At 30.4% G+C, this 12,149-nt stretch overlaps 1 protein-coding gene across 1 annotated transcript in view; it reads left to right on the forward strand.

Moving 5' to 3' along the window:
- The window catches only part of St8sia4 (ST8 alpha-N-acetyl-neuraminide alpha-2,8-sialyltransferase 4), a 95,117-nt gene that overhangs the window by 10,684 nt on the left and 72,284 nt on the right, over positions 1–12,149 (forward strand). Inside the window, exon 3 of the mRNA XM_076856973.2 lies at positions 2,799–3,056. Coding sequence (XP_076713088.1) covers positions 2,799–3,056 — 258 coding nt within the window. The remainder of the gene's footprint in view (positions 1–2,798; positions 3,057–12,149) is intronic.

Raw genomic sequence — 12,149 nt, forward strand, 5'->3', positions numbered from 1 at the left:
GCAGTTATTTAAGGTCTCCTTTCCTTTTTTTTTTTTTTTTTTTGGTTTAAAAAGTTCAATTCTACATCCAGAAAAAAAAAATTGTTTTGAATTTTATCTAAGCAACTTTTACATGTTTATTCTTTGATTAATCTATATGAATTGAGTTTTTATTGCTTTGAAAAGCACTTTTACTATTTTTACTGCTATAATTAACGGAATAAAATACTGCTGACCCTATGATACAAATTGAAAGGATACATAATATATTACCACTTGCACTTAAAATTTTTTATCTCATTAAACACTCTTTTCTGCCAATTGTGAGTTAAAATAACATTTTAACTTTGCTCAACTCTTTTTTTGATATTTATATGCATTTATTGTGATTGAACTAGTAATTTTTACTGAACTAGCTTTTAGAAATATATTCTATTAATTCATGAGTATTGGGATAGCCATATTTTTTTTTGCCTTTTCTAAAACCTATTTTATTTTATTTTTTTAAAATTAATTTTTATTGTTGGTTGTTCAAAACATTACATAGTTCTTGATATATCATATTTCACACTTTGATTCAAGTGGGTTATGATTTGCTCAACTCTTGTAGTCTGATTTTTGTATAATTTTTTTCCAAAATGTTTTATGTTTCCAATGAAACAAAGATGTTTAATTATACTTAATAATTTAGAAGATGTGTACAGTTTTTTTTGCTAATTTTTTATTACATGGAAAATGTACCAATACTGGAAAGTCCCTCTTGTGTCAACTCTTTTGATGCTATAAAAAGAATTTTCCCTTTTGGATTTCCATGATAAAGAATTTCATATCTGAACTTCTAACCTACTCAACTCAAGCTTGCAAACATGTCAGTACTTGTGAGACTACATCTTCAAATACATCTACAGCAACCTATTTAAATATGTTCAAAGGAAAATGATAGCATCACCTAGTTAGATGATTTCCCCACATCCGTGCAGTCTTTATTTTAGAGGCTGCCCTGTCATTTTTACAGGAAATGAGAACATTTTTGTTGAAATCCAGGTGTCAAAGTATTTACTTACTTTTCCAAAAAGACAAATAAATGTTAGTTAACAAGTATGTATAAAAACTTCTTTGTGATTTCACTTTTGGTGTTAGGTGCTAGTTGTTAACATATATTTTTTTATCACTTTGAAAATGCAAGTTTATAATACTCTCCAATATGTAACCTAGGAGTGAAATTTTCTGATACTTTCTTGTTAGTATATGCTTTGTAGTCCATGGATCAAATAATGTCAAATTATTGAAGACCAGGTTCATAATTTTTTTTGACAATAGAATTTTCTAAAAAATTTACTAGAGTCCTAATAGTGATTTCTTCTAGTTAGTTTCAGGTATAAATAACTCCAAATATCTGCTGAGCCTGGTTCTTATGCTTTTAATCTCCTCTAATTCTTCTGAACTCTCTCTCCTTTTCCTCAATTTAATGATAGCCATCCTTACTTCATTTGAGTCTATAGTCTTACATGGAAAGGCAATACACTTTATGTTGTTGAGATGTCTATAATTTATAGTCACATCTCTCACTAATTGGGATACAGAAACATTTGGGAGGTCCAAATTACTAGACTCTCATATATTTCAGAATACACACCCAGATACATTCTCTTTCATCTCAGCTTCCAACTTAGCTATGACTTAGCCTGACTTCATCTCTTTTAATGCTTTTCTAAAAGGAGAAACCAGCACAGTGCAACAAATACACTCTTTTTAATCAGTTTTCCAAGGGCAACAAATTTATTAGATATAAGGCACAACTTTCAAATATGACAGGCAGATGATGCACTGTCTGCTCATACCAAGGTTTGCCAATTTCTAGGAAGTGATCTGTATGCATTTTTTTCATTTTCTATCTTCTAAATATTTAGCATATGCATATAATTTATGTTTTTATAACATTTCACATTGTGACTAATTTATAGATTAGGTATTAGATGAGGAAACCTAATACAGTGGCCAACAATTTGGAAGGGAAGTTTCTTTGTCTCTTATATGATCATGTCCATGATCCACTCATATCCCCCTTTTAGAAAACTTAACTCTTATGACAAAACCAAGCTGTACATGGATCTTAAAACTTGGAGATGTTCTGGATGACCATCCATGACATGTGAAAGTTTGAAGGTTCAATACTAAAAGACAGATGGGAGGAAAGGCCAATAAGGAAAAATAAGCTACCTCTGCCATATATAATCCAGTGTTATGTCAATTCATCTTCTCCTTTACCCATTTTACTTCCTGGGGTCCTGAACTTAGAAGAAATTTTTCATATAAATTTAGTGCTATTTTTCTTCAAATATTGTAAAATATTAATGTCTTGGATACCTATATATGTTTACTGAAAACTTATTCTTCTTAAGTATAATCTATGATGGAAATAAAAGTACATTCAAGTTATTTCTAGTCTTCACAGCCAAACAACATTAAACAAAATAAATGACTATTTAGAAAAAAACTAGTAGAATATTTCATTTTGTAAAATCAAGTGACAGCAGTATTTAATAGTTTGGTTGTTTTAGCATATTTTGATGAATGAAGTATATTTTTGCTCCACAAATGGGTGTATACAAAACCATTGTAAATTTCTGCATGAAGGATTTTAAGAAATGTACTCTACTTCCTATAAAATCTACTTAATTGGTTGGTTTGATTACCACTAATAATTTAAGGTTAGTAGTATACCTGTTGACATTTTCACATGTCACTTTGCAAATGATATAACCAGTTCTTGGATATGTTGTCATTAATGTTAAATCTTGCTTGTATTTCACATGCAGGAAGAATATTCTTCGTTTCTTAGATGCTGAACGAGATGTCTCAGTAGTCAAGAGCAGTTTTAAGCCTGGTGATGTCATTCACTATGTGCTTGACAGGCGCCGGACATTAAATATTTCTCACGATCTACATAGCCTCCTACCTGAAGTTTCGCCAATGAAAAACCGCAGGTTTAAGACTTGTGCAGTTGTTGGAAATTCTGGCATTCTGCTAGACAGTGAATGTGGAAAGGAGATTGACAGTCATGATTTTGTAATAAGGTGAGCGTCCTCATTTTACTTAAGAATAAAAAAATGATGAAATGTTGGAATTTAATATTAAGTACTACTGAGAACTCAAACATTTATCTAAAATATTATTTTTTGTATTGTATCCTAACCTATATTTACCTTGGATAGAATATTAAAATGACTGTGCTCATTTTAATATTCAATGAGGTGATCTCATTGTAGCAATGATTCACAACAGCTTGGGGAGACAGAAAGCAAGTAACCATTTTATTAAATTTAAAACTAACATAACAATGGTTTCTTAATCACTCATATTTGTATTCATTAGTTTTGTATAAGTTCATTTATTGATTATGAACATTGCTCTGCAGTGATGAGATAGATGTAAGCTGTTTTTACTTTTTTATTTAGCGGATTCTAAGGATATAGTCATTATCAGGTTTATATTTGATATCCAAGAGAAATTGCTTCTTATTCATTATTTGCAGTATTTGTGTGTGTTAGCGTATTTTAGCTTTTGAGATTTCTTACATAATTGAACATGTCTGTTTGGTCCTCATTGGTGTTTATTAAATATTGGATGAATTATGGTTTACTTTTTATTAGCTGAAAAAAATTAAAAGTAGAAAAGTAATTATATTACATCAAAACTATTATTAATTTTTAATTTTCAGTTGTTATATCTGTATGGGTTTTGACTTGTTTTAGTTGTTTATAAAAATTATTGAGTGAGGGGCTGAGGTTTTGGCTCAGTGGTAGAGTGTTCACCTTGCACGTGTGAGGTCCTAGGTTCAATCCTCAGCACCACATAAAAATAAGTAAATAAAATAAAATTATTGTGTCCAACTACAACTAAAAAATAAATATTTAAAAAAAAATTATTGAGTGAAACATATACAAACATATATATTTAAATATGCAAGAGTGTGGTATAAAGATATATAGTAAAACATGCTGAGCTGACAAATTGACAAATATTTGAATCCCTTTAAAAATATGCTGTGAAAATATAACTCTTAAAAATTTATATTTTTACTTAAAAATATAGTTATTAATTACATATGCATTGACCATAATTAGGCTACTACTTAAAAAAACAAACAAACAGTAGTAGCTTTGAAACAATCCCATTGAGCATTATCAGGTGAGCACAATTTACAATAACAAACATGGCTGTGAACATTTTATTTTATTGTCTTCTCTGTGGATTGCCTGGTCAGATACTGATTTGTAATGAGTTGGACCTTTAAACATATAAACTCTTAAATTGAATAGACTCTGAGAAAAATTCCATCAACATGTAAATATTCAAAAAGAAATTGTTTACAAAAAGGAGAAAGAATTTTAGATGAGGAAATGAAAATGGAAGTAGAACAAATGAGTTCAAACATACATGTTTTTGTGGTAAGTGACAAAAATGTAAGACTTCTAGATTTCTGAAATGAAGAAAATATCAGGGCAGCTAGAATAAAGAAGCAAAATTTTAAGGTACATTAGAAATTGTTGCAAAATAAAGAATGGTATTTTAAAATGTGATTATTACTGGATGAAAACGCTCAAAATGTGGCTTACTTCTTACTCCTGTGTCTCTTTAAGCTTTGACAATGAGGCCTAGCTAAGCTTTTAGATTCAACCCTACTTCTGACTCTAGAATGAAAACTCTTATTATCTGTGGGCAATGAGAAGGGCCTGATGGAAGTTATCCTTTAATATCAGTTTATTAATATTATTTTCTACTCAGACTCTTTTACTTCAATTTCTATTGGCTGGGTTCTTTGCATTATTCCAATTCAAAAATTACTGAGTTACCTATTTTTTTTTTTTTTTTTGAGAGAGAGAGAAAGAGAGAGAGAATTTTTTAATATTTATTTTTTAGTTTTTCGGCGGACACAACATCTTTGTTTGTATGTGGTGCTGAGGATCGAACCTGGGCTGCACACATGCCAGACGAGCGTGCTACCTCTAGAGCCACATCCCCAGCCCAATTACCTATCTTTCATTTCATTAAATGTCTAGTGAATGGATTCCTATATTCTTTCTGGAATGCCCTAAGAATCATCAGTAACTGTCCTTATTTTGTAAGACAGTCTTTCATATTCATTTTTCCTGCATCTGTTTCCTAGAAACTATACATTCTGCACTGTAGCTCACTCTCCTGTAATTGGCTTTGACAAATCTGTAGGTTTTGAGACTCTTGGGCCCTCATCCATTTGTAAATAAAATTCTGATTCCCTGAATCATACAGGCCACTTCTTTTATTCTAAAATTAGGATTTTTTTTCCTCTTTTGCTAGTAAACAGGAACAGCAGGCTACCTGTTATCAAGGTCCTCTACTGTGGACAACTGCAGATTTATATCACTATTAAGCTACTCTGGGGACTCCTCCAGCAAAATACTGAGGTTCTAGGCACTGGGATAATACAAACATATATATGTGTTCTTCCTTTAATTATCTAGTGTCTTCTTTCTAGGGTTAAAAAACCTTATATTCTGCTTTAAATTAATAAACTCCACTCTAATTTTGAAATACTTTTTAATTATTCCTACAGCAATCTTGCTCCAGTAAATACTCACTACACTGATCTACTTGTTTTAACTCTACACTCTGTGGCTCCTGTGTCTTTAATCTACTAACTAGTGGGTGGATGTGAGGGTATGTTGTTGATACCTGGGTAACTGGTCTCCGTCAACACAGGACACAAGACGAATGCTTTAGAAGAACAAGGTGAAGAATACCTTTACCACTTCCTTTGTGGTAACCTCATTGAATCCACAGTGACATTTCAACATCACACTTTGTATGAAATATATATACTTTGCCTTCTTTCAGACTCCATGAGTCTACTACTTATATAATCAAACTTTTAAAGGTAAAAATCTTTGCTAGCAAAAATAAAGTAGTATGAAAAAAAACACTTTGAAAACTTCAAGAATAATATTGAAATAGTTGATCAGCTAGTGTCTTTTCTTGCTAGGGGTTTCCAAAAGATTTCTCTTCCAAGAGAAAAAAAAAAAGGCCTACCATGGACTAAAATGATAGTTACTATATATGAATATATGTCACAGGAAATACTTATAGTCTCAATTGATAGTAAACTGATTTTTGTAATTTGTAATAAGAGATATGAAGACCACAGTTTATAAATAAACCATTAGCTTTATTAGAGTTTTAATATATACTTATGGCTTTGGAATATTTTTGTACATTTTCATATGTATTTCTGCAAATCTACACTGTACTAGAACCTATATTACATTGTTAATGATTTTGTTATATAAATCTTAGCTTTATATGAAACTAGAAACTTTAGATCAGAGTAAAAGGTCAAGTGTAAAAAGGCATATTTAGGGGAAGTTAGCACTTAAATTATTATGATGTGAGAAATAGCTTATATGAATTTCTTTCCTGGTTTATATTCATATACACACCTGCACATATCAGGCACATACAATATCTTTAGTTATTTTTATGTTAAATGTGCATGGAAGAAATTATAATTATCATTAAGATAGACTTGATCCTTTTCTCTGCTTAGTGTCATTGACAATATGTTAGCCAGTTCTACAGATGTTACCTTCAAAATATATCCTGAATCTAATGATTTCTCATGAATTCTACTACTGCCCTAATACAACTCTTGCTTGGAACCTTGAAGTAGTCCATTAACTGATCATCCTGGTTGCATACTTGCCTGAAGCCAGAGTTTTCCTTGCCTGCATTATATGAAACAGTCTGCCACCATCACCATCTGTGACATTCCACTTGACCTTTGGAACTTTTCCATTCCACGGTTACCACTTCATTGCTTGTCTCCTCAACTAAAATATAAGAGAAAAAAATAGTATTTGCATGGCTTCATTGTAGATTCAGTACCTGGAAAAGTACATGACACATTTGTATATTTTTATACCATTTCTTTCTTCTTCCTTTTTTTTTTTTTTTACTTTTTCACCATTCTTCAAAAATAGAATTTTAGATTTTCTAGAAAAAAGTGTACACTAAGGATATGTAGCTCATGTTTTCTTTTTTATTGATTCTTTTAGTTATACATGACAGTAGATTCCATTTTAATATGATTGTACAAGCATAGCATATATCTTATTTTAATAGGACCCCATTCTTATAGGTGTACACAATGGTGAGATTCACTGTAATGTATTTTTCTATGTACGTAAGAAAATTTTGTCAGATTAATTCCACTGTCTTTCCTATTCCCCTCTCCCTTCACCTCATTCCACTTTCTTAAAATATTAAACTTATCTTCTTCCTCTCCTTACCCTTATTGTGGGTTAGCTTCCACATATCAGTGAAAACATTCAACCTTTGATTTTTAGGGATTATCTTATTTCAGTTGGCATGCTAGTCTCCAGATCCATCCATTTACTGGCACATGTCATAAAATCATTTCTTAATAGTTGAATACATACACACACACACACACACACACACACACACACACATATACACATACTATATTCATTAATTTATTGAAGGGCACCTAGGTTGGAACCATAGCTTAACTTTGTGAATTGTTCAGCTATAAATATTGATGTGATAGCATCACTGTAGTATGCTGATTTGAAAATCTTTGGATACATACCGAGGAGTGGTAGAGCTGGTTCAAATTGTGGTTCTACACCTAGTTTTTTGAGGAATTTCTGTACTTCTTTGGGGACTACAAATTGGTCTGATTTTTTTCCAAGAAAAAAAAAATGTGACTTTCTAGAAAATATTTTTGAAAAAATGTTTATTTTTTTGAAAAAAAAATCTCTGCAGAAATACCATCCCCACTTTTAATAGCTAGTTGGGGAAATCACTCCTTTGGGTTTAATTTTATTGTTTGTATTTTGGATCTGTATGATTATTTATTATATCCTATAGTACTAAGTAGTGGACATATTTGGTAGCTTTTCTCAATACTCATACCCTGAAAAATTTGTGCCTCTTTCCACTGAATGATGTAATAAGCAAAGTTTTAACACTTAGTTATCAATAGGTGTTTTGGGGCAAAATTTAACTAGTACTTAAGAGTTATTATTCTACATGGGGAAAAAATTGAGATAAGTAATGCATGTCATTCAAAACTTTGTCACCTCTTAATAAAGACTGTCACTTCTTGCCAAAGAGAATGTGACACCATTTCTTTCATTTTATTAATTAGAACACTCCTGAGAATGTAACATCTTTCAAACTAGTGAACCAGAAAATTTGCTGCTGTGTCTGGCAATCTTAATGATAAGCCAAATTCTCCCACTGCCTAAACTAGTTGTTAGTTATATCCTTTCGAAAGGTTCATTAACAGACATATGAATATCTGAATTATAATAGGGAAGGACTAAAGTAGAATTCAATGTTACCCACATTTTTTCCAAGGGAAAAATTAAGCTGATTTCATCCCAGAAATACTAATTTGTAATTGAAAAGTAGGAATCAAGACCATGAGTTATTTAAATATGAGCATGTAAGCAGAGACCAAAGATCCAGTTAGCAATATTTTAATAATAGATAATACTTCAGATATGTATATGTGTTCAACGTATAGATTTTTTATTATTTATACCTTTTTCCCTAGTATGATTATCTTCTATTAACCTAGTTCTATTGTGCTCTATTTTAATGATCTGGGGGTTCTGCTAACCCTTGAAAAAATAAAATTCTAATCTTCTTTATGAATATCAACAAATACATCACTTGATTGTGGACACAGGGTCTTCAATAACATATAATCATGCCAGACTCCCATCCCTCCTAACAATTTTTGCCCTTTCCATTACATTCTGGCTCATAATTTGTGTACCCAATAGTTTTTCCTTCCTTTAATGCATGTGGACTTTGTTGTTTGTTAATTGTTATTTTGGCTTATGTCTCCTAGAGCCTCAGCAGTCCAGAAAGTATTTGCTTAAAAATTTAATCAAAACATCATTCTTGCTTGAAAAAGTTTCTTATCCACATTGAGCACATTAAAATTATCACATGCTCTTACTAATAACATTTATAATATTTCAAATATCTTACCTTCTTGGAAATGTATTGTTTGTGTTTCTGCTTGGCATTACATAGAGTTGGTTTTCTCAATGTTTGTATATTGTTTGTTCATTGTGTTCCCAGTTTGCTTACTTATTTCCTACTTTTCCTATTAGAAAAAAAATTTTTTTTGAGGGAGATATAAATTGTGTTGGGTATGCTTACAGTGACTCCTCTAGGATCAGATTCATCCAGAGACTATGTTCAAGCTAACCTCTAACTTGACAAATGTAAGCACTATTTTTAGATAAAATCTTTATTCAACATTAATTAGATTTTTAGCTTGACTTTTTTTTGTGGGGGGAGGATTTAAATAAACACAATGTAATCTTCTTTACCAGTGTACCAGAATACATTGTTGCTTGTGAATGGGAGTCTCTCGCTCCAAACATTTTTTTTTTCTATTGGGAAAAGGGACATGGGGCATAACAATTGCACTATTATCTTTTTAAGTGTAGTTTTGAAAACTATTTTTAATATCCTGCAAAAATATTAAAGATAAGCCTGTGAAAATTGCTCGGATGTTTTTGCAGACATCCAGACAGCACATGGAAATGCAATTCATTTCCTATAAAAGGAACTCTCTCAGTGACTGCTTGTATCATTAATGAATTATATTAAATTGTTGTTTCAGTGGGATATTAAATGAAAGGTGTTCCTTATCATATAATTACTTGATTCTTAAAGATAAACAGTGAAACAAATCATGAAAATAGGAAAATCAATTAAAACCTAACTTTGGTTGTGTAATGACTAACTAAATATTTAACTGGTTTCCAAAATCTAAATCTAATGTATACTGGTACTCAGTAATAAAGAAAGAAGAAATACGTATTTCTTAGTAAAAATTTCCAAAATCATAATGCACACAGCAGTATTAAGGAAACTGTGATCAATGTTTTTTAAATATATGCAAACCTCAAGACATCTGCATGTGTTTCCTCAATACTAATAATAAAAAAATGCCCTGCAGCATCTAAGGAAGCTCAGATAGGAGAAAAATCAATGACTCAAGTTGAATATATCTTATTTCTTGGCCTGAAATCTTCTCTGATAAGTCATGAGCAGGGCCTGATTTCATACCTGAATATCTTTACATTCCTTTTTAAAGGGAGAATGGAGCTGAGTGGGATCTGGAATAATCACTAAAATAATATCTCTGAAGACACACATATTTGTCTGTGAACAGTCCTGTTACTTCAAATAATGCTGAAGGATTTATAAAATGTTAGGAAAAGAAAGTAAATATGATTTCAGTACAACACAGGAATCCTGAAAGTCAGAATTTTACCTAGTCTTTTTAGATATTCCAGGATAGCTCTAGATAGATTACTAATCTTTGGATATTACAAGTAATGCATTTCAAGAAGATATCATTGATAATTTTAAAGTATTATGATAGTGCCAAAAACTGTCCTTCCACATACCAAGCAGAACACAGCAAACATATACACAGCTTATAGGAATAGTCAACTACTAACTGATTAACTTTTAAAATGTACTAAATAACATTCAACAGAGCCTCAAGTTTATGGTTATTTCTACTCTAGTGGTACTTTAGAATAGTTGAGTGTACTTTTAGATTTTTTTAAAATTTAGTTTTAGTTTTCTTGAACATTTTATTTATTTTTTTTAAATTGATTTCATTTTTTTAAATACATGACAGTGGAATGCATTACAATTCTTATTACACATATAGAAATACAAAGATTTTCAAATCTTTGTATATAAAGTATGTTCACGCCAATTCATGTCTTTACAGATGTACTTTTTTTTTTTGCATTACAATTCTTATTACACATATATACCACAATTTTCACATTTCTGTATATAAAGTATGTTGACACCCAATTTGTGTCTTCATACATTACTTCTTTTTTTTATTGGTTTTATTTTTTAAATACATGACAGCAGAATGCATCACAATTCTTATTACATATATAGAACAAATTTTTATACAATTTTTGAAAAACTCTGAAGAGTGCCATTTTTGAGCCAAATTTAACTTAAATGAAAAATTTTTTAGTGTCATACAAACAAAACTAAAGATAACACTAGAGTGTCACTAAGTTAACAGAAATTAGCAATTATTAGAAAAATTGTCCAATCAATATTTTTTCCTAAACTTTATATTTGGATTATCTGATTTGTGAAATATTAGATTTACATATATGGAGGCAGATAGATAATAGAAGCTAAAACATAGTAATAGAAGTAATAGAGAGACAGACAGACAGTATGAGTATCAATGCTGTGCTTACATAGAAAAATCATCACTCATTATAAACTCCTGGAGTCTAACCAGGTTTATTTTAGGTGATAATAGATGGTGTTTAGTCTTTCTATAGTTTATTTTCTGAATTAGAAACTGAGATTATTTTATGCACTCTTCCTCTTTACTTACATTATTACAATATTCACAGAGATCACAGAATAATAGAATTACACCCCAAAGCCTGATGAATGTTCACCCCATCATGTATACTTATTTATCCAAAAATGTGCTGTGACATTTCACTAATTTGGAGTTTTCAAGGCAGCATATATCATTTATATATCATGATGGGTAAAGGAAAACAGACTTAGAAGCTTTGTAATCTGTTCAAAGTGCCACTGAGTCCTTTCTTTGGTTATTTTTTTCACTTTGTAACACTGTACAACTTCCATGAAAGAATTACTTTCTTTAATGGTAATAAATGTTATGAATTCTGCAAAAAAAAAACCTTTAAAATATTTTAAAATTTTTCTGTAGCTATCTTTCAAGTTTTTCATATAATTAACTCCAATCTGTATCCACAAAAATGTTATTCTAGTATTTGTGTCTATATTCTAGATTCCACAAGTTTAATAATAATGGTTTTCTGATGAGAACAAAATTATTCATATATTTGCTAATATAGATCCCTGAGAAATGGTAGATAATAAATTTTCATTTTATTTCCCTATTACCTCTTTACAAGCGTTTTTCTCAAAGTTATAGATTTTTTATTTTGATATAAAATTATCATTTTTTCCAAAAGATAGTCAATCAAAACACCACTATAAATTATAAAGAATGTTCTTTGCACCACTGTAATGTAATGATTTTGGTCATAAAT

This window comes from Callospermophilus lateralis, chromosome 5 (assembly GCF_048772815.1).
Source record: "Callospermophilus lateralis isolate mCalLat2 chromosome 5, mCalLat2.hap1, whole genome shotgun sequence".
Classification (NCBI taxonomy): Eukaryota; Metazoa; Chordata; class Mammalia; order Rodentia; family Sciuridae; genus Callospermophilus; species Callospermophilus lateralis.